At 40.4% G+C, this 23,390-nt stretch overlaps 1 protein-coding gene across 3 annotated transcripts in view; it reads left to right on the forward strand.

The window, feature by feature from the left end:
• Nucleotides 1–23,390, forward strand: part of agla (amylo-alpha-1, 6-glucosidase, 4-alpha-glucanotransferase a) — a 154,382-nt gene that overhangs the window by 54,105 nt on the left and 76,887 nt on the right. For 2 of the 3 annotated variants that reach the window (XM_013132926.3, XM_034291570.1), the window contains exons 10-15: nt 7,602–7,699; nt 12,065–12,204; nt 21,095–21,282; nt 22,339–22,462; nt 22,917–23,080; nt 23,288–23,389. In XM_013132926.3, the coding sequence (XP_012988380.2) occupies nt 7,602–7,699; nt 12,065–12,204; nt 21,095–21,282; nt 22,339–22,462; nt 22,917–23,080; nt 23,288–23,389 (816 nt within the window). Of the gene's footprint in view, nt 1–7,601; nt 7,700–12,064; nt 12,205–21,094; nt 21,283–21,507; nt 21,632–22,338; nt 22,463–22,916; nt 23,081–23,287; nt 23,390 lie in introns of all 3 variants that reach the window. The other variant, XM_013132927.3, reaches the window with a different exon arrangement.

Here is a 23,390-nt window from a genome sequence, read left to right on the forward strand (position 1 = left end):
ATTTGTATACCACTTTTTAATGTGTGATTGTGTAAAGGTGTTCACGAGATACCAACCTTTCGCGAACTTACTTCAACGTCGAACACTTGTTCTCATGGAGACGCGGTGTGCACGGAGGGGAGGGGAGGGGAGGGGTGTGTGTGTGTGTGTGTGTGTGTGTGAGTGTGTGAGTGTGTGAGTGTGTGAGTGTGTGAGTGTGTGAGTGTGTGAGTGTGTGAGTGACAGAGAGACGGAGGGAGAGCAGGGAAAGGAAACACAACTGAGCGAATACTCTGCGTGTTTTAAATAGCGTTAAAAACGGAAAGACATTGACAAAGATGAAAACTAAGAACATTTACTCTATAATTTTATTTTTGTTCGTTTTGTCAACCACAAATTACAACCAGATTTAGTTAGCTATCGTTTTTTTGTAATGCCTCGTTTTTATTTTATTTCAGTTAACGACAATGTTTTTTCCCCAACCCACTCTCTTCCTTTTGCGTACATATAACACGGGTTCACACAATGTCGTGCTATGCATACGCCAAAGTCCTTTTTTGCGTGCAGTTGAGACGCAATCTCCTCCCATTAATAATAATGGTGGTCAATAAAATGTAATTGACACGCACCAACTGAAACCTATTTGACGTCACCATCATCGAGTGACTAATCGTTTAAAAGCCATAGATTAACTTTTTTCTTGAAAGAACGCAAAAGAGTGAAGGTAAAACTTTAATATTGCATTTATTCACCATTGTTCTTAATTGGAGTACTTTGGCGTATGCATAGCACAAAATTGTGAAGTGTAAACATGTGTTATTTGTACGCAAAAGAAAGAGAGTGGGTTGTTTTTCCCACTTAGTTTTAGTTTTTTTCGTTCGTTTTAGTTAACGATTATAACCTTGGCACATACATGAATTGTAGCCACATGGCATCAATAATATATTGAGAACACTTAGCAACTTCAAGTAGTTTACCAAAACCAAAAACTTCTATGAAATAATTTGGGTAACAGGACTCAACGTTGAGACTGACATTCTCAGTCATACTTACAATATGATAATAAAATACAGAAGAAATAGTGGGGGAACTAACTTTTGGTCTTCCCATGGCCTTCAGGAGACTCAAATGATGTGACTTCCAGGTGCTCATGTGACTTGTGGAATGTCCCACATTTCAAACTTCCAATGAGTGTTTTTTTTTTTATGTCTAAATTGGAAATAATCACACTAATACAAAAATTAGGATTTCTGATGGATTCTAATCGTTATATTTCATGGTGAAGTGTAGTGTTGGGGAAAATGGGGACAGGCTGAAATCCTATTTTTTCTGTGTTCTAGGTAATTTTTATCAAGGTTTTACATGATGTATCTTCAAATTGCAGTTAAGGCAGAGTGCAGAACACACTGCTTGATAATGTAATCTTTTAAACACAAAATGTTCATGCATATTTATGCATGTAATGTCCTGGGGACAGAAAAGGCACCGATTTGGCGGAATGGTCCATCTACAGTGGGGAGAACAAGTATTTGAAACACTGCTGATTTTGTAGGTTTTCCTACTTACAAAGCATGTAGAGGTCTGTCATTTTTATCATAAGTACACTTCAACTGTGAGAGACGGAATCTAAAACTACGCCGTCATGGATTAAAATCCTGCAGCGCACGCAAGGTCCCCCTGCTCAAGCCAGTGCATGTCCAGCCCATCTAAAGTTTGCCAAAGACCATCTGGATGATCCAGAGGAGGAATGGGTGAAGGTCATGTGGTCTGATGAGACAAAAATAGAGCTTTTTGGTCTAAACTCCACTCGCTGTGTTTGGAGGAAGAAGAAGGGAAGAAGGATGAGGACAACCCCAAGAACACCATCCCAACCGTGAAGCTTCATTCTTTGGGGATGCTTTTCTGCAAAGGGGACAGGACGACTGCACCGTATTGAGGGGAAGATGGATGGGGCCATGTATCGCGGGATCTTGGCCAACAACCTCCTTCCCTCAGTAAGAGTGGCCTCGCCAGTATCCAGACCTGAACCCAATAGAAAATCTTTGGAGGCAGCTGAAAGTCTGTGTTGCCCAGCGACAGCCCTGACACCTGAAGAATCTGGTGAAGGTCTGTATGGAGGAGTGGGCCAAAATCCCTGCTGCAGTGTGTGCAAACCTGGTCAAGAACTACAGGAAACGTATGATCTCTATAATTGCAAACAAAGGTTTCTATACCAAATATTAAGTTCTGCTTTTCTGATGTATCAAATACTTATGTCATGCAACAAAATGCTGATTAATTACTTTAAAATCATGCAATGTGATTTTCTGGATTTTTGTTTTAGATTCTGTCACTCACAGTTGAAGAGTACCTATGATAAAAATTGCCGACTTCTACATGCTTTGTAAGTGGGGAAACCTGCAAAATCAGCAGTGTATCAAATACTTGTTCTCCCCACTGTATACATTAGTACACTCCATGGTTTCAAAATAGTATTTAAGTATGTTTCAGTTTTGAACTATTTTTTTTCGTAATTAAGTATAAAGTGGATATAAAAAGTATACACACCCCTGTTAAAATGCCAGGTTCTTGTGATGTAAAAGAATGAGACAAAGATAAATCATGTCAGAACTTTTTCCACCTTTAACGTGAACAGTTTAATTGAAAAACAAACTGAAATCTTTGAGGGGGGGGGGGGACTCATAATAACCTGGTTGCACCCCCTAAGTGTGCACCCTTAAACTTATACTTTGTTGAAGCACCTTTTGATTTTATTACAGCACTGCAAGGACATCTCCTGGTCACAGCCCTATTCAGATCACCCCACAGATGTTCAATTGGATACAGGTCTGGGCTCTGGCTGGGCCATTCCAAAACTTTAATCATCTTCTGGTGAAGCCATGATTTTCTGGATTTGGATGTGTGCTTTGGGTAGGTTTTGTGCAGAAATTGCCTGGTATTTGGAACTGTTCATAATTCCTTCCACCCTGACAAAGGTCCCGGTTCCAGCTGCAGAAAACAGCCCCAAAGCATGATGCTGCCACCACCATGCTTCACTGTGGGTATGGTCTTCTTTGGGTAATGTGCAGTGTTGTTTTTGCGCCAAACATACCTTTTGGAATTATGGCCAGAAAGTTCAACCTTGGTTTCATCAGACCATAACACATTTTCCCACATGCTTTTGGGAGACTTGATGTTTGTTTTTGCAAACTGTAGCCCAGCTTGGATGTTTTTCTTTGTAAGAAAAGCCTTCTGTCTTGCCACCCTACCCCATAGCCCATTCATATGAAGAATACAGAAGATTGTTGTCACATGTAGCACACAGCCAGTACTTGCCAGAAATTCCTGCAGTTTTCATGTTGCTGTAGGCCACTTGGAAGCCTCCCTCACCAGTTTTCTTCTCGTCTTTTCATCTATTTTGGAGGGACGTCCAGTTCTTGGTAATGTCTCTGTTGTGCCATATTTTCTCCTCTTGTTGATGACTGTGTTCCATTAATAGTAATAATAAATGTACATTTATATAGTGCTTTTCTTGGACTCAAAGTCACTTTACAGGGCAGGTAGATTATAAAAACAGAACAAAACAAACAAAACCATACACGATTCAGACACAGATGAGAAGGGAGGGGGCCGTGGGGCTACGGATAGGCAGAGGTGAAGAGATGGGTTTTGAGGTGGGACTGGAAGATGGTGGGGTATCTAATGCTTTGGAAATTATTTTGTACCCTTCTCCTGACTGATATCTTTGAACAATGAGATCCCTCTTATAATTGGGAAGCTCTCTGCGGACCATGGCTTTTGCTCTGTGTTGCAAATAAGAAAATGAGAAAATATTTGTGATTACAAATAAGAAAATAAGAAAATATTTGTGATTAATCAGAGTCACTTAAATTATGGCAGGTGTTTAATGACTTCTATTTAACATGAGTTTGAATGTGATTGGTTAATTTATAATTATTATATTATAATTATTGTAATTATACATGTTAAGTTCTGACATGATTTATCTTTTTTTCATTCTTTTACATCACAAAAACCTGGCATTTTCACAGGGGTGTGTAGACTTTTTATATCCACTGTATAATTAGTCAGCCATGACTGTAAATAGCATTTGTATCTCTTACTTGTATGGACACTCTGAAACAGGCCTGTTTTATGCCGTGATTCACCTGTGTGGGTAACACCAAACTGACCATAATTTGGTAGGTTAATTTGGTATCCAATTATTTACACAGTTTGACGTTACATACATGACTTAACCAATACAACTTTTGGTTAACTTTTTTTGTACCTGCACTAACTCTTTAGTGTTGCTACTATGTGCATGCTTTCCTCTAAACCAACATATAAACAGATAAAAAGAATGGTGAACACAAAGTAATCTGTAATTGCACAATAGGTTTATGTACTTTGAAGCACCACTGTATAACTGGAGCTATATCACATGGGATGTCAATTTCTTCAGCGGCAAACGTCTCTACTGCATGCTTTGACATTTCTCAACTTCTGTGACAGTCTACTAGACGGTACAAGAACGCCAGGTTGTCAAACCACAGAAGATTATAAAATCACAGATTTCTAACAACAGCTGAATTCCTCCTTATTTACACTTAGCAAAATATGAACATTACTCATAAACATATCAGTATTTTTTTGTTCTTACATAACTGCAAGCAAATAAATCACTAAGCATTGGAAAGGAATATTATATCTTCAGGACTTTGGCAAGTTCCATCGCTTGGTCCTTGTGTTGCAACTAACTTGCAGTATTTGGAGAGGAGCTTTGCCTGTACTCTTGTCTTGAAGGGGCACTTTGACATGCTGCTCTGTGCAAGGGGAGCCAATTAGACTAGCTGCATTGCTTTTTATTTGTCATTGGTAAGTTTGCGACATCCCAGTATTCTATAGGATATAGCCAACTTGCCAATAAATGATTCTTGACTAGTGTAAGGGAGTACGTTATTTTAACTGAATCTCTATGCATTGAGTTGACAAGGCCAATATCATAGTTTGCTTTTAATCATCAGTAGTTGCTTTCAGAAAGTGCTGTAGTTCTTGTACTTGCCGTAAGTTCATTGCGTGAAAAATACTGTATGGTGATACATTCTGCACTCTGTTTTCGTGGTGTACGAGTCTTTTCATGTTACAATAGAATGAAATTAGCAATGCATCATTATACCCATAAAACCTGGCATCAAAATACGTTTCTGGTTCTTTTCACATTTCACTGTTAATTCTTCCCATTACGTACAGTGTGGAGAACAAGTATTTGATACACTGCCCATTTTGCAGGTTTTCCCACTTACAAAGCATGTAGAAGTCTGTCATTTTTAGGGGACCCAGCAACAAAGTTGCTGGAACCCTTTTATGTTTGTACATTTTATTATTATTATTATTATTCTCCAGGGCCATATTCAGAGGTCTAGCTCGGTCCCCTCTGGTTCAAAACGCTCCAAACTTTGCCTGATTTTACCCATACTCCTCATGTTGGCGCTGTAGCCAAAATGGAAAAAGTGATGCTCAGATCTCATGAACCGAATGTTGTAGAGCCATGCAACCAAGTTCCAGATATACCCCTTCTCATGCTGACCAGAAAAAGTCTCTGGGGTCTTTCAAATTTGCCCCTTGGATTTTCCTCCATTTTGAATTTGGTGAAAAACATGTTAACGACATCTGCAAGACTGCTGAACAGATTTGCATGCCGTTTGGTGTGAAGGACCTTAAAACCATTATTTTTAAAAGTTATATAAGGAAAGTTGATATCTCATAGTACGGCCGAAATTAGCAAATTAAATTGAGCTGGGCTGGTCTATGACTTTACACGTCCATTTATCCCAAATGGAAAATCAAACAGCTATGAAACGAATCGTACTAGTACATGTCTCTCAAGAATGGACAGGAAAACTCCCATACAGAAATACTGCTTGGTGGCGCTATAAACATAACCGATGTTTCTCACGATTTTGCTGTTGATAAAAACACACTTAAACGACATTTCCTCTGAAACAGCTGAATGGATTTGGATGACAATTGGTGTAAAGGATGACTGGACCATTGTCTTTAAAAGTTATATTATTTTAAATGTTTCTGGTGGATTTTCAAAATATGCATCTGTGTGCTATTTCGGGTATTATAGATCACAACCCGATGAGACTATTCAGTGTGTCAGCCGGCACTGTGGTGTAGTGGGAACATCCCGGTCCTTCAATATTGTGACCCCAGTTTGATTCCCTTCTCAGACGTTCTATATCTCATAAATGCTTTTCCACTCCTTTCCACAAAACATATCTGAAATACAATGATTTTCATTTATTTGCGAGAATAATTATATTACGTGACCCTTTTATGCTGTTATTGTTTTCCAAAGAAAGGAATCAGCCATGGAGTGATTGGAGTCATTTTTTTAGTTATGAGTAGGATGTATAGCTAATAGCTATATAGTCTTTGTGCAAGACTACTCCTTAGTTCCGTTAATAAATGTTATTTTATTCACGTTATTTCAGCCAAAATGTAATGCCTGAGGTAAAAGTTTCATTCTGCTGTTTAAATAGTGTAATGATTAAAGACAGTCTGCCACATAGAAAACCAGAGATTGAAACCTGCCAGCGACAACAATATTCATCCCTCCTAATCGGCTGAACTAGGATTGCCTGGTTCCTTTTCTGGTTTCAAGGTTTTTTTGTTTTGATTTCCTCTCCTTCAATTGGACATCCTGACTACTAGTGGCATTGGGCATTTTTAAATAGCAAAAAAATTATCTAGTGAGAGCATGCAGTGAGATGCTTCCTGTGCTCCGCTTGGCCCCCTGAAACGCTGCTCGCAGCTTTAATTATCATAGGTACTCTTCAATTGTGAGTGAAATAATCTAAAACAAAAATCCAGAAAATCACCTTGTATGATTTTTAAGCAATTTTTTTTTTTTTATTGCATGACAAGTATTTGATACATAAGAAAAGGAGAACTTAACATTGGTACATTTGGTGTAGTCCCTCACCTTCCTCATGATCATTGATCATTGATGCAGTTAATACATGTAATGAGTGGAGAACAGGAGGGCTTCTTAAAGAAAAACTAACAGGTCTGTGAGAGCCGGAATTCTTACTGGTTGGTAGGTGATCAAATACTTATGTCATGCAAATTAATATTTAAAAATCAAACAATGTGATTTTCTGGATTTCTTTTAGATTCCGTCTCTCACAGTTGAAGTGTACCTATGATAAAAATTACAGACCTCTACATGCTTTGTAAGTAGGAAAACCTGCAAAATGGGCAGTGTATCAAATACTTGTTCTCCCCACTGTATTTTAGAAACGCTTATCCTGCCTTGGTGTTTTGATAAATGTTTGTCAACATATTTGCCTCTCACTCTACAAAAATGGTCTTTGTTAATATTTATCTAATATTGATTAGAGTCAACTTCTCCTATAGATATTTACTCCATTATCAAAACAGTTAGGTGGTGTAAGCCTACAGGAAAAACAGACCTTATATGAAGTCCATCTACAAATACGCTATGGAAGAAATGTATGGTGTATAACAACCAAAGACCTGCCTTTACAGTTTTGCATCAAGGTTTTATCAGGATTATGATTAAGACTATTCAGTGAATTATCTGCATCTACTCCTTTTTTTTCCCCATCCAGGCTACAGACTGCATTGTGGGAAATGTAGTTTATGAGCGCCTGGCTGACCATGGACCTAAGTTGGGCCCTGTTACCAGGAAAGACCCAATTGTTACCAGGTAGGCTACATTTTTTATTAGTTTAAGCAGGTCAATCAAGCTGAGACCACAAAAAAGATAACACTACGAAACATGGAAAGAAAGCACAAACATCAAGAAAAGCAATCAAAGTTCATAGTGAAAAGATAATGTATAAGACATACAGTGGATATAAAAAGTCTACACACCTCTGTGAAAAGGCCAGGTTTTTGTGATGTAAAAGAATGGGACAAAGATAAATCATGTCAGAACATTTTCCACTTTTAATGCGACATACAATGGGGCAAAAACGTATTTTGTCAGCCACCAATTGTGCAAGTTCTCTCACTTAAAAAGATGAGAGAGGCCTGTCATTTTCATCATAGGTACACTTCAACTATGAGAGACAAAATGGGGGAAAAAATCCAGAAAATCACATTGTAGGATTTTTTATGAATTCATTGGTAAATTCCTCAGTAAAATAAGTATTTGGTCACCTACAAACAAGCAAGATTTCTGGCTCTCACAGACCTGTAACTTCTTTAAGAGGCTCCTCTGTCCTCCACTCGTTACCTGTATTAATGGCACCTGTTTGAACTTATCAGTATAAAAGACACCTGTCCACAACCTCAAACAGTCACACTCCAAACTCCACTTTGGCCAAGACCAAAGAGCTGTCAAAGGAGTGAAGAAATCAACTGTGGGAGCAATTATAAGAAAATGGAAGACATACAAGACCACTGATAATCTCCCTCGATCCTGGGCTCCACGCAAGATCTCTCCTCGTGGGGTCAAAATGATCACAAGAACCACACGGGAGGGGACCTAGTGAATGACCTGCAGAGAGCTGGGACCAAAGTAACAAAAGTTACCATCAGTAACACACTATGCCGCCATGGACTCAAATCCTGCAGTGCCAGACATGTCCCCCTGATTAAGCCAGTACATCTCCAGGCCCTTCTGAGGTTTGCTAGAGAGCATTTGGATGGTCCAGAAGAGGATTGGGAGAATGTCATATGGTCAGATGAAACCAAAATAGAACTTTTTGGTAAAAACTTAACTTGTCGTGTTTGGAGGAGAAAAAATGCTGAGTTGCATCCAAAGAACACCATAGCTACTGTGAAGCATGGGGGTGAAAACATAAAGCTTTGGGGCTGTTTTTCTGCAAAGGGACCAGGACAACTGATCCATGTAAAGGAAAGAATGAATGGGGCCATGTATTGTGAGATTTTCCATCCAGCAAGGGCATTGAAGATGAAACGTGGCTGGGTCTTTCAGCATGAAAATGATCCCAAACACACCACCCGGGCAATGAAGGAGTGGCTTTGTAAGAAGCATTTCAAGGTCCTGGAGTGGCCTAGCCAGTCACCAGATCTCAACCGCATAGAAAATCTTTGGAGGGAGTTGAGAGTCCGTGTTGCCCAGTGACAGCCCCAAAACATCACTGCTCTAGAGGAGATCTGCATGGAGGAATGGGCCAAAATACCAGCAACAGTGTGTGAAAACCTTGTGAAGACTTACAGAAAACGTTTGACCTCTGTCATTGCCAACAAAGGGTATATAACAAAGTGTTGAGATTAACTTTTGTTATTGACCAAATACTTATTTTCAACCATAATGTACCAATAAATTCATTAAAAATCCTACAATGTGATTTTCAGGATTTTTTTTCTCTCATAGTTGAAGTATGATGAAAATTACAGGTCTCTCACGTTTTTAAGTGAAAATTGAAAAATATGGTGGCTGACTAAATACTTTTTTTGCCCCACTGTATAATGTGAACAATTCAATTGAGAAACAAACTGAAATCTTCAAGGAGGAAAATTGAAAAATAAAAACCTTACAATAACCATACCATACCATACCATACCATCTTCTTCCGCTTATCCGGGGCCGGGTCGCGGGGGCAGCAGTCTAAGCAGGGATGCCCAGACTTCCCTTTCCCCAGACACTTCCTCCAGCTCTTCCGGGGGGACACCGAGGCGTTCCCAGGCCAGCCGGGAGACATAGTCCCTCCAGCGTGTCCTAGGTCTTCCCCGGGGTCTCCTCCCGGTGGGACGGGACCGGAACACCTTCCCAGGAAGGCGTTCCGGAGGCATCTGAAACAGATGCCCAAGCCATCTCAGCTGACCCCTCTCGATGTGGAGGAGCAGCGGCTCTACTCTGAGCTCCTCCCGGGTGACCGAGCTTCTCACCCTATCTCTAAGGGATCGCCCAGCCACCCTGCGGAGAAAGCTCATTTCGGCCGCCTGTATCCGGGATCTTGTCCTTTCGGTCATGACCCAAAGCTCATGACCATAGGTGAGAGTAGGAACCTTACAATAACCTGGTTGCACAAGTGTGCACACCCTCTTATAACTGGGGATGTGGCTGTGTTCAGAATTAACCAATCACATTCAAACTCATGTTACATTTCTGGCAAGTACTGGCTGTGTGCTACATGTGACAACAATCTTCCATATTCTTCATATGAATGGGATATGGGGTAGGGTGGCAATACGGAAGGCTTTTCTTACAAAGAAAAACATCCAAGCCCGACTGAAGTTTGCAAAAACATATAACAAGTCCCCCAAAGGTATGTGGGGAAATGTGTTATGGTCTGATGAAATCAAGGTTGAACTTTTTGGCCATAACTCCAAAAGGTATGTTTGGCGTAAAAACAACACTGCACATCGTCCAAAGAACACCATACCCACAGTGAATCATGGTGGTGGCAGCATCATGCTTTGGGGCTGTTTTCTTCAGCTGGAACCGGGGCCTTAGTTAGGGTGGAGGGAATTATGAACAGTTCCAAATACCAGGCAATTTTGGCACAAAACCTTCAGGCATCTTTTAGAAAGCTGATGATTAAGAGGAAGTTCACCTTTCAGCACGACAACGACCCAAAGCACACATCCAAATCCACAAAAGCATGGCTTCACCAGAAGAGATTAATGTTTTGGAATGGCCCAGCCAGAGCCCAGACCTGAATCCAATTGAACATCTGTGGGGTGATCTGAATAGGGCTGTGCCCAGGAGATGTCCTCGCAATCTGACAGATTTGGAGCGCTTTTGCGAAGAAGAGTGGACAAATATTGCCATGTCAAGATATGCCATGCTAATAGACTCCTACCCAAAAAGACAGTGCTGTAATAAAATCAAAAGGTGCTTCAACAAACTATTAGTTTAAGGGTGTGCACACTGTGCGCAATTGTTCATGTTATAGGTCATATTAAAGGTGGAAAACGTTCTGACATTATTAATCTCATTTTCTCATAATCTCATTATTTGTTTCATTCTTTTACATAACATAAACCAAGCACACAGTGGTGTGTAGACTTTTTCTATCCACTGTACACTACCATTCAAAAGTTTGGTGTCAAAGTATCTTCAGTGTCTCTGCTTAAAAGGCCAGCATCCTGGTGTCGCCTCTTCACTGTTGACCTTGATACTGGTGTTTTGCAGGTACTATTTAATGAAGCTGCCAGTTGAGGACCTGTTAGGTGTCTGTTTCTCAAACTAGACACTACTGTGTTTGTCCTCTTGCTCAGATTTGCACCAGGTTCGCCCATTCCTCTTTCTATTCTGGTTAGAGCTAGTTTGCATTGTTATGTGAAGGGAGTAGTGCACATCGTTGTACAAAACAAGAATATAATGACGAGTTTCAGCAGAAAGTTTTTGCCTGTAGTTGAACCCACATATGCTGATACTGAAGATACTGAACTAGTTTGAAGGAAGTTTTGTTGCTTCTTTAATCAGCACAACAGTTTTCAGCGGTTCTAACAATTGCTAAAGGGTTTTCTAACAATCAATTAGCCTTTTAAAATTATTAAGGAATCATGGTTGCTGATAGTGGGCCTCTGTACGCCTATGTTGATGTCCCATTGAAAATCAGCCGTTTCCAGATGCAGTAGTCATTTACAACATTTACAGTGTCTTCAATGTATTTCTGATCAATTTGATATTATTTTAATGGACAAAATAATTACTTTTCTTTTAAAAACAATGACATTTCTAAGTGTCCCCAAACTTTTGAACAGTAAGGTATGCATTGCCTTTTTGGCACATTTTCTAAGTTAGGTTATTTCTGCAAAGGCATTCCACAAATATTGGGCGTGGTAGTATAAAGCAGTTTTACCTAACTCAGAGTTAGTAGTAGCACTATCAAGTCTGATTACAGCTGTTTTTCCGATTCATTTTTGTGGTGTTTATTGGGAAAGGTTATTTCCCTATATTAGATATAACAGGAAAAGCACCAGACGCCAGACCCGGATCAAGTTTTTTGTGGAATCCCTGTGGATTTACTGCTGTTGATACATAGATAATCATCTTCAACTTTTTTTCTTTGAATAGACATTTATTCTGTGAACTTTTGGGTTATTTTTTTCACAATTTCTTTTGTATTCCTATATTTTTGTATGTTGACAGATACTTCACTTTCCCATTTGAGGAGAAGAGCCTGGAGGATGACCTGCAAATGATAGACCACCCAGAAAAGTCCCATCACTTCCTTGCTCTCAACGGCTGGGTGATGGGTGATGACCCCCTCAGGAACTTTGCTGAGCCAGGTCTGCACTTTTTTTTACATCCATTCCCTTTTCATTGTGCTTGTTATCACATAGGGCAGCTAAATAATAATATCCAGTTCTCACTGTTCTTTCCCCCCCAACTGTGCCCAAACTTTTAAAAAGCTCGGAATTAGCGAAAACACTATGCACAATCATAAAATCATAAAACAAAACATGGCAACAAAGAGTGGGTGGCTAAGAAAGTGCTGCTGGCTATACCCTCTATTTTCCCCCATGAATTGACACTTTACATGGATTCTTTATACCCTTGTGAGTAATTCTCAAAGGCCATATTTCACCTCAAAACTTCTAGTTCATCTCATCTTCATCCACATTTGCCAGCTCTGACTGGGGGATCCCGAGGCGTTCCCAGGCCAGTGTCGAAATATAATCTCTTCACCTAGTCCTGGGCCTACCCCGAGGTCTCCTCCCAGCTGGACGTGCCTGGAATACCTCCCTAGGGAGACGTCCTGGGGGGCATCCTTACCAGATGCCCGTACTACCTCTGGCTCCTTTCGATGCAAAGGAGCAGTGGCTCTACTCCGAGTTCCTCACAGATGGCTGAGCTTCTCAACCTATCCCTAAGGGAGAAGCCAGCCACCCTTCTGAGAAAACCCATTTCAGCCGCTTGTACTCACAATCTTGTTCTTTCGGTCATGACCCAGCCTTCATGACCATAGGTGAGGGTAGGAATGAAAATTGACCGGTATATTGAGAGCTATGCCTTCTGGCTCAGCTCTCTTTTTTCGTCACAACGGTGCGGTAAATCGAATGCAATACCACCCCCGCTGCTCCGATTCCCCCTGCCAATCTCCCGCTACATTGTCCCCTCACTCGCGAACAAGATCCCAAGATACCACTGCTGAGGCTGCGGAAAAAGCACGGAAGGTCTCCTGGTAGCGATCAACAAACGCGAACACGGCAAATCGGCAGACCCGCCAAGAACGGATCAAGGAGAAGCTACAGAGTTTTCACCACCCAAGATAGATCTAACGTTAGAGCTATTAAGGTAATCGATGCGGGTGACAACAGACCGTTAACTGACTGCATTATAAGAGTAAAAAATGTAGAGTAAGTGAGGCCGCTGTCTGGTTATGGACACTATTGCTTTAATGACATTAGCTCCAAGGGACAAGGTTTAATGCCCTCAACGTGGGAGTAAAGACTAGGTTGAGTTACCTATGGTCATTTTTATTTAAGTTGTTTGTAACGTCCCCACAAGTCGTTTATTCTTTATTCATTATATTTTTCCTATTGAATTCCTATTGCTGATTCTTTAGTCCTGTCAAATTTAACTGATTAGAATCACCCTTAGCCTTTAGTGAAAATATAGCTGACCGACAAGTACGGGTAATACATTTGTTTTTGACTTTTGTAAGTGCATATACAGTACATCCTTTAGTGTGCTATAGGTTGCACTGAAGGGGGGCTCTGGTGATTAGCTGCTGGACTTTCCCCCCCACATCACGAAGTAGTTATTACTTCACAATGGAGGTCTACCTGTGTTTTTTTATTTGCTCGTCTTTTTGTTGTTGTTGTGTTCTGATTTTGTTATACAGTTCTAATATAGTTCAGGTTTGGTCACCAATAATGTGGTTGCTGTGGTCTAAATGCAATGTCAGGAATATAGGGTGATTACCCTTAATGTAAATGGTTTAAACAATCCAATTAAGAGAAGCAAGGCTATTGCAAAGATGAAAAAGGAAAAGTTACACATCATATTTTGGCAGGAGACTAATTTCAACAGTGCAGAACACGAAAAATTAAAAAAACTAGGGTTTAAGAATGTATTTTACTCATCCTATAAGAAAGGAAAGAGAAGAGGGGTAGCTATACTAATTTCTAATAGTGTACATTTTCAAGTGGTTTCTGAAATTTCTGATAAAGAGGGCCGTTATGTTTTAGTTAAGGGATTTTTAGATCAGAAAGAAGTTACACTAGTTAACGTGTATATAGCCCCTGAGCAGGGCAATTCCTGTATTAAAGAAATTTTTCAGTTAGTTGCTTCTGAATCCTCTGGGGTTTTAATATGTGGAGGAGACTGGAACACCCAAATACAGCCTAAACTCGATTCCTCTAATGCACTAAAGAGGTTAACTTCTGGAGCTAGTATAACAAAAAAACTTTTGATGGAGATGGGACTGATTGATGTGTGGAGGGACTTCCACCCAGCAGACAAGCAATTTACATTCTACTCTGCAAGTCAAGATGTTTACTCAAGAATTGACTATTTTTTTATTTGTAAATCAGACAGGCACAGAATTATAGATTGCAAGATAGGAGTCAGAGATATCGCTGTCTACTTGACCCTGCATTTAGATAATAAAAGGAAGGATATGTTGTGGCGACTTAATACAAGCATTTTAAATGATAGTGCATGTAAGGAATATGTCCAAAAAGAACTGGGGGATTATATGGATAACAACGATAACGGGGAAGTATCACCAAGCGTCCTGTGGGATGCTTTAAAATCAGTGATCAGGGGAAAACTCATAGCTCTCACATCATATAGAAAAAAGGAAAGAAGTAAAAAGCTGCTTGAACTACAAAACAATTTGAACCTTTTAGAGAGAGAACATGTTGAGAAGAAGAAACCATATATATTAAATCAAATAAACAATGTTAAAAAGAAAATAAATAAATTATACGAGGAAGAATTAGAGAAAAAAGCTAAATTTATTAAACAGAGATATTATGAAAATGGTCCTAAGACTTTGAAGCTGCTGGCATGGAGGTTAAGGAAGCAACAGGCTGAGAATACGATATATGAAATTAGGGATCCCAAAACCAGAAAGAATTGCCATAAGCAAGAAGATATTAATAATATTTTTGAAAATTACTATAAAACTCTATACAAGGAACCACATATAACCAGCTCAGAGGAAATACATTTATTTTTAGAATCACTTGACTTACCTTCCATAGGTGAAGTACAAAATAAAGCCCTAATGGCAGAGATCACAAAAGAAGAAATAGTAAAAGCAATTTCTAGATTAAAAGTTAATAAAGCAGATGGCTTTCCAGCCGAGTGGTATAAGGTTTTTAAAGACCAATTAGTTCCTATACTATTTAATTGCTTTAAATATACACTTAAAGGAGGTGAACCACCAAGAACATGGAGTGAGGCAATAATTTCAGTTATTCCTAAAGAGGGAAAAGACAAAAAGGAGTGTAGTTCATTTAGGCCAATTTCTGTATTAAACATGGATTATAAATTATATGCATCGATATTAGCTAAAAGACTGGAAGATATAATACCAGAATTAGTGGACTCAGACCAGACTGGATTTGTACGTGACAGACAGACACAAGATAATATTAGGCGGGTACTGCATGTAATTGATCATATCACTAAAGAAAACATCAGTGCAGTAGTAATTAGTTTAGACGCAGAGAAGGCATTTGACTCGGTTCGCTGGGAGTACCTGTATTTGGCATTGAGAAGATTTGGTTTTAAAGATGAGTTTATTAGATGTATCAAAATGTTGTATTCATCACCAAAGGCTAGAATAAGAATCAATGGGCATCTTACTCAGAGTATTAACCTGGAAAGAGGCTGCCGCCAGGGATGCCCTCTCAGCCCTGCCCTTTTTGCTTTATTTATTGAGCCCATAGCACAGTCAGTTAGAGATGAGCAGGAGATAAAAGGTATTACGTTTCAAGGCTTTGAGCAGAAGATTTGTCTGTACGCAGACAATGTTTTGTTGTTTGTTACTGCTCCAGAGGTTAGTATCCCTAGGTTGATGTCCATCTTAGAAAAATTCGGCACTTACTCGGGATATAAATTAAATGTTCAAAAAACACAAACCTTAAGTTATAACTACACCCCTCAGAATTATATACGAAGTAGATTAAAATTTAAGTGGAATTCATCAAGTATTAAGTACTTGGGGATTATAATAACAAAGGATATTTCTAAACTGCTTGATAGCAATTATGGTCCTATAAGTAAGAACATTAAATCGGACATAGATAGGTGGTCCCAAGTGCCCCTAGAGATGCATAACAGGATAGATACAGTTAAAATGAACATTCTCCCCCGACTCTTATATCTCTTCCAATCCCTACCAGTCGAGGTGCCTTTAAAACAATTTAATGAATGGGATAAATGGATTTCAAGATTCGTATGGGGGGGTAGGAGGCCAAGAATTCAATTCAAAACATTGCAGCTACCGAAAGAGAAGGGGGGCAGATCACTGCCATGTTTAATAGACTATTTCAAAGCAGCCCAGCTAAGACCTTTAGCATGCTGCTGTAACCCAGAGTATACAGCAAAGTGGAAGGACTTGGAGACCTCTCAGCTGTCTGTACCATTGCAATCAGTGCTGGGTAGCAAACCTTTATATGAACAGTATTCTAAAAGGTTGAATCAATGGACTAAGGTTCCTTTAAGGATCTGGTTTAAAGAATGCAAATCTCCGTTACTTGAAAGACAATCTAGATTACTAAAATGGATTGCTTTTGACCCCGACTTTAAACCAGCAAGGGCTGATGGGAGGTTTCAGCTCTGGTATAGGCTTGGCATCACATCTTTTAGCTCGATTTCATCAAAAGGAGAATTAGATAGCTTTCAGGAAATTTCAGATAATTATGGTTTGGGAAAACTTGATTTTTTTAGGTACTTACAAACTCGGACTTATTTTAATAAAGAAATACGATACATGGAGAAGCATGACACCAATTTAATTGATCTATTTATCGACATGTACAAAAATAAAGATAATAGGAAACTTGTCTCAAAATTATATCTAGCCATTCAATTCATTAAAAAGCATTCAACAAATAAGATTAGATTAAAATGGGAAAAATAATCTGGTCTAGGTATTTCCGAGGAAGACTGGCTGAATATCTGTTCTGTACAGGCGACTTCTACCAGCTCGGGTATGTGGAGAGAATTCTGTTGGCGGAATCTTGTTAGATACTTTGTAACCCCCAAGTTAAAAGCTATTCAGTCCTGCGAGAAGGGAAGTGGTCTATGTTGGAGGAAATGTGGGGAACAGCTGGCAGACCATTTTCATGTATTCTGGAGCTGCCCAGCCATTCAGTCATATTGGCAGGAGGTAATACAAGTAATACATTTAATTTTCGGTGATGGGATTGACTGCTCATTTTATACAATTTACCTGGGCAACTTAGCAGCTCATTTGATGAAGAAAGACAAGTACCTTTTAAAGATATTATTAGCAACAAGCAAGAAAGCTGTAACACGAAAGTGGTTACAATCTGAACCCCTAACAAAGGCTGAATGGCTGGACATTATGACCAGTGTCCAAGATATGGAGAGGATGACTTTCGCTTTAAATTTACAGATGAACAAGTATTTACAGTATTGGGATAAATGGATTGTGTTTATGACTTTATGACTTGTTTATAGACCAATGTATCATCTGTTTAATGTAATAATGTATAAGTGACCAAACGATTGTTCTGTTTTGTTTAGATGTGTTTGTATGTTGTTATGACTGTTTTGTTTTGGTTTTGTTTTGTTTATTTTCAAAAGAAAAATAATAAAAAATTAAGTATAAAAAAAAGATCCCAAGATACTTGAACTCCTTTACTTGGGGTAACGCCTCATTCCCTACTCGAAGGAGGTACTCCATCGGTTTCCTGCTGAGAACCATGGCCTCAGATTTAGAGGTGCTAATCCTCATCCCAACCGCTTCGCACTCTGCTGCGAACCAGTCCAGTGAGTGCTGAAGGTCACAGACCGATGATGCCATCAGGACCACATCATCCGCAAAAAGCAGCGATGAGATCCCCAGCCCACCGAACTGCAACCCCTCCCCACCCCGACTACGCCTCGATATCCTGTCCATAAAAGTTACAAACAGGATTGGTGACAAAGTGCAGCCCTGGCGGAGGCCAACCCCCACCTGGAACGAGTCCGATTACCATCCCTTGATGCACCTAAGACCTTTAGACCACAGCTCCCCGCCGCAGCTTCGGCAATGGAGGCTTTGAACATCTACCACTCAGGTTCAATGCCTCCAACCTCCACAGGGATGCCAGAAAAGCTCCGCCAGAGATGAGAGTTGAAGATCTTTCGGACGGGGGCCTCCTCCAGACGTTCCCAGTTCACCCGCACTACCCGTTTGGGTTTTCCCGGTCTGTCCTGAGTCTTCCCCCACCCCCTGACCAAACTCACCACCAGATGGTGATCGGTTGACAGCTTCGCCCCTCTCTTTACCCGAGTGTCCAAAACATGCGGTCACAGATCCGATGACACAATCACAAAATCAATCATCGACCTTCGGCCTAGGGTGCTCTGGTACCACGTACACTTATGAGCATCCTTATGTTTGAACATGGTGTTCGTTATAGATAATCCATGACTAGCAACAAACGACCACTCAAGTTCAGATCAGGGAGGCCATTCATCCCTATCACACTTCTCCAGGTGTCTCCATCATTGCCCACGTGTGCGTTGAAGTCCCCCAGCAGAATTATGGAGTCCCCTACTGGAGCCCCATACAGGACTCCATTCAGGGTCTTCAAGAAGGCCAAGTACACTGAACTGCTGTTCAGGGCATATGCACAAACAACAGTCAGATTCCCCCCCCCACAACCCGTAGGCGTAGGCGACCCTCTCATCCATTGGGGTAAACTCCAACATAGCGGCACTCAGCCGGGGGCTTGTGAGTATCCCAACCCCCGCCCGGTGCCTCACACCCTGGGAAACTCCAGAGAAGAATGTCCAACCCCTGTCCAGTAGTATGGTTTCAGAACCGAGACTGTGTGTGGGAGTTACCCTCCCTCTGGGCCCGGGCTTCCTCCGGGTAGGGTAACTCCTTCTCTTCCTCGTTTGTACATAAAGGTTTTTTGAACCATTCTTAGTCTGGCTCCTCCCCTGAGACCAATTTGCCATGGGAAACCCTACCAGGAGCACTAAGGCCCAGACAACACAGCCCTCAGGTTCATAGGAACACACAAACCTCTCCACCATGATAAGGTGATGGCTCCCGGAGAGGCTTCTAGTTTTTTGTTATAAAGCAAATTGCATAGGCCAAATTCAGGTATACAGTGTAGCACTGGAGCCAGTGGAGTGGGTGGCTCTGAAAGTGCAGCTGGTGTACTATGCTGTCTATCTCAAAGTATATAAGTTGGTCAATAGGGTAAACACAGGAACATTGCTGGCAGAGGACATTGTGTATAGTCATACAGACTTCTGACTCAACAGTAACTCTCAAAGGCCATAGACAAAAACATTGGCAATGGAAAATGCAGTGGTAGAACATTGCAAGTATGTTTTAAAAATATTTTCTTGTGTGTACACAAGTGCTGGTCACAAAATTAGAATATCATCAAAAAGTTTATTTATTTCAGTAATTCCATTCAAAAAGTGAAACTTGTATAATGCATACATTCATTCCACACAGACTGATATATTTCTAGTGTTTATTTCTTTTAATTTTGATGATTATAACTGACAACTAATGAAAAACCCAAATTCAGTATCTCAGAAAATTTGAATATTGTGGAAAGGTTCAATATTGAAGACACCTGGTGCCACACTCTAATCAGCTAATTAACCCCAAACACCGGCAAAGGCCTTTAAATGGTCTCTCAGTCTAGTTCTGTAGGCAACACAATCATGGGGAAGACTGCTGACTTGACAGCTGTCCAAAAGACGACCATTGACACCTTGCACAAGGAGGGCAAGACACAAAAGGTCATAGCTAAAGAGGCTGGCTGTTCACAGAGCTCTGTGTCCAAGCACATTAATAGAGAGGTGAAGGGAAGGAAAAGATGTGGTAGAAAAAAAGTGAACAAGCAATAGGGATATCCGCACCCATTCAAAAATGTGGGGGAGATTCACAAAGAGTGGACTGCAGCTGGAGTCAGTGCTTCAAGAACCACCACGCACAGACGTATGCAAGACATGGGTTTCAGCTGTCGCATTCCTTGTGTCAAGCCACTCTTGAACAAGACACAGCGTCAGAAGCATCTCGCCTGGGCTAAAGACAAAAAGGACTGGACCGCTGCTGAGTTATGTTCTCTGATGAAAGTAAATTTTGCATTTCCTTTGGAAATCAAGGTCCCAGAGTCTGGAGGAAGAGAGGAGACGCACATAATTCACATTGCTTGAAGTCCATTATAAAGTTTCCACAGTCAGTGATGGTTTGGGGTGCCATGTCATCTGCTGGTGTTGGTCCACTGTGTTTTCTGAGGTCCAAGGTCAACGCAGCCGTCTACCAGGAAGTTTTAGAGCACTTCATGCTTCCTGCTGCTGACCAACTTTATGGAAATGCAGATTTCATATTCCAACAGGACTTGGCACCTGCACACAATGCCAAAGCTACCAGTACCAGGTTTAAGGACCATGGTATCCCTGTTCTTAATTGGCCAGCAAACTCCCCTGACCTTAACCCTATAGAAAATCTATGGGGTATTGTGAAGAGGAAGATGCGATGCGCCAGACCCAACAATGCAGAAGAGCTGAAGGCCACTATCAGAGCAACCTGGGCTCTCATAACCCCTGAGCAGTGCCACAGACTGATCGACTCCATGCCACCCCGCATTGCTGCAGTAATTCAGTGCATCCCTTGTGGAAACAGTTGTAAAAAGCTGTTCTTGAGCTCTTAAAATATAATGACGTGCATTGCATGATGTTTACAAAAATACTTTTCAGACAACATGTGTGTGTGCATTTCTTAAATTACTTTATAATAATTTTAACAGTTCAAATGTTTAAGGCAAACAGGTGTGTAATCGGCTTAGAATGGACTTTCTGAAAGGCCTGCCAACAAAAAGCTGTAAATAGTGATTCTGGTTTGGTACTAATAACTTAAATATTCTACAATGCGGAGCCAGTGGTATATACATATGCTTCCCTATATTACTAAAGTCCAGTCCCTGAGAGTGTAAAAGTAATTCCTTTCCATCTCTCCAGGCTCGAACGTCTACATCAGAAGAGAGCTGATCTGCTGGGGCGACAGTGTCAAACTTCGCTATGGCAACAAACCTGAAGATTGCCCCTACCTATGGGCTCACATGCTAAAGTACACAGAGATCACAGCAAAACACTTTGCCGGGGTTCGTCTGGACAACTGTCACTCCACCCCTTTGCATGTGGCCGAGGTATACCTTTATATTTACTCAGTAAGAGTGTATTAATTGTATTTCATGCTGCCTATTTGGGTTGTTATTAAACTCCATTCAATCCATACCGTATTTGAAATATATCTACTGACTGGGCAATTAGTATGATTGAAGTATTTTCCAGGATAACAATTGATACGGTCATGTATAAGTCATGTGATTTGACTGCAAATTGACATTACTGAAATCACTCTTTTTCCATAGCACATGCTGGCAGCAGCCAGGGCGGTCAGGTCTAATCTGTATGTGATTGCTGAGCTCTTTACGGGCAGCGAGCTCATTGACAATGTGTTTGTTAACCGCCTTGGGATAACCAGTCTAATCAGAGGTACTGGATATTGTTGTAGTGAACACAGCACTGGAGTTGTTGAGTTGAGGTTTCACTTTATTTACATATATGGTGTTTACTAAGACATAAAACTTCATATTTAAATGTAGTTATCAATTATAAAGGAATAAAATGGTATTATCAGGTGCCATTTTTTATAATGTACTTTTCTTTGTTATAAGACCTTTTTTGTAAAACACCATTTACCATCATGGGAATGTAAAATAAAGTGTTACCTCACTTGTTTTGTATAGGCATGACAGTAAATCTAGTCTCTGTTTTTGTCTGTTTCTGTATGTCTCTTTTAATATTTCCTATTTTCATCCCTCATTCATCCTTCCTGATACCCACTTTTCATTCATACATCCTGCTATCTGCTAACAACGTTGCACAACAAATATTACTTTTCGTTAACAATCTTTCATTAAACACTTCCTCGTACCTTTTGACATTTCTTATTTAACCTTTTTTATTGATTCTCCTCTCATTGTTCTGCCGTTTTGTTTGATGCGGCATGTTTTCTTTCGCACCTTGACCCCATCCCCATTGCCCCTCTTTCACACTAATTGGTTCTTTTGCTTTGCCACCTCCTTACATTTCTACTTCTTCTTGCTCTATTTACTCTTCCTACTCCTCTTTTATGCTCTCCCTCCCTCCTTCCTTCCTTTTTGTTGTAATCCCTCATTGACTGGCCTGTGGGAATGTAGTACATGTTGGACATGGCTCGTGTGGTGAGACCCGATCTGTATGTTGTGGCTGAGCTGTTTACGGGCAGCGAGGAGGTGGACAATGTCTTTGTGACTAAGCTAGGCATTACGGCGCTCATCAGAGGTAGGACTGCACACCATTTGCTGGTCCTAAATCTGATTGTTTTCATGCCAACTTAATTTGCCAAAGTATTGAATAGGGGTTTGTAGGACCCCGTTAAAAGATCCGAGACCTGGATGGCAGCACTTTTTTACTTCTGTTGTTAAAAATACAAACACTTCTACATAAATGTGGAAGCTGATATGAGTAGTCAATGTGAAGAGAAAAAAAGTTCAAATAGTTATGGTTATCATATTGCTTTCCTCAATGATGACTACCCTATTATGGTTAATGTTAGTAAGCTGGCTTGTGTGGAAGTATGTGTTGGTAAATTCATCTGGATTATCTCTTGAACCATGTAATAAAATATATTATTATGGTTATTATCAGTTCCTGTATATTTGCTCAATTGTTTGCAGTTGAAAACAAATGTTTGCTACAAAAATGTTTCTCCTCTCTCCATCCCTGGTACTTCCAGAGGCAATGAGTGCAGGTGACAGTCATGAGGAGGGCAGGCTGGTGTACAGATATGGAGGGGAGCCTGTTGGGGCCTTTTACCAGCCCAGCCTCCGCCCTCTGGTGCCAACCATCGCCCATGCTATGTTCTTGGATGTCACTCATGACAATGAGTGCCCTATAAAGGTATTTTAGTGTAGCCCCAATGTTATTTTAAGTAGTGTTTACAGTTTATTGCTGTATGAAGTAAAACTTCAGGAAACATTAAAAGCCTATTCATACTATATGTATTTGTTCACATTTAGAAATTTATATTTGATAGTTTTCATGAAGTTTTACCATAGTAAAATGCAAAACTAAATAACTGATGAAGGGGTTTCTGGTTTGTTCCAGCTTCGTTCAGCTTACGACTTGCTGCCAAGTTCTGCCATTGTCTCAATGGCATGCTGTTGCTCTGGAAGCACAAGGGGATATGATGAGATGGTCCCACACCAGG

Source organism: Esox lucius, chromosome 3 (genome assembly GCF_011004845.1).
Source record: "Esox lucius isolate fEsoLuc1 chromosome 3, fEsoLuc1.pri, whole genome shotgun sequence".
In the NCBI taxonomy this organism is placed as follows: Eukaryota; Metazoa; Chordata; class Actinopteri; order Esociformes; family Esocidae; genus Esox; species Esox lucius.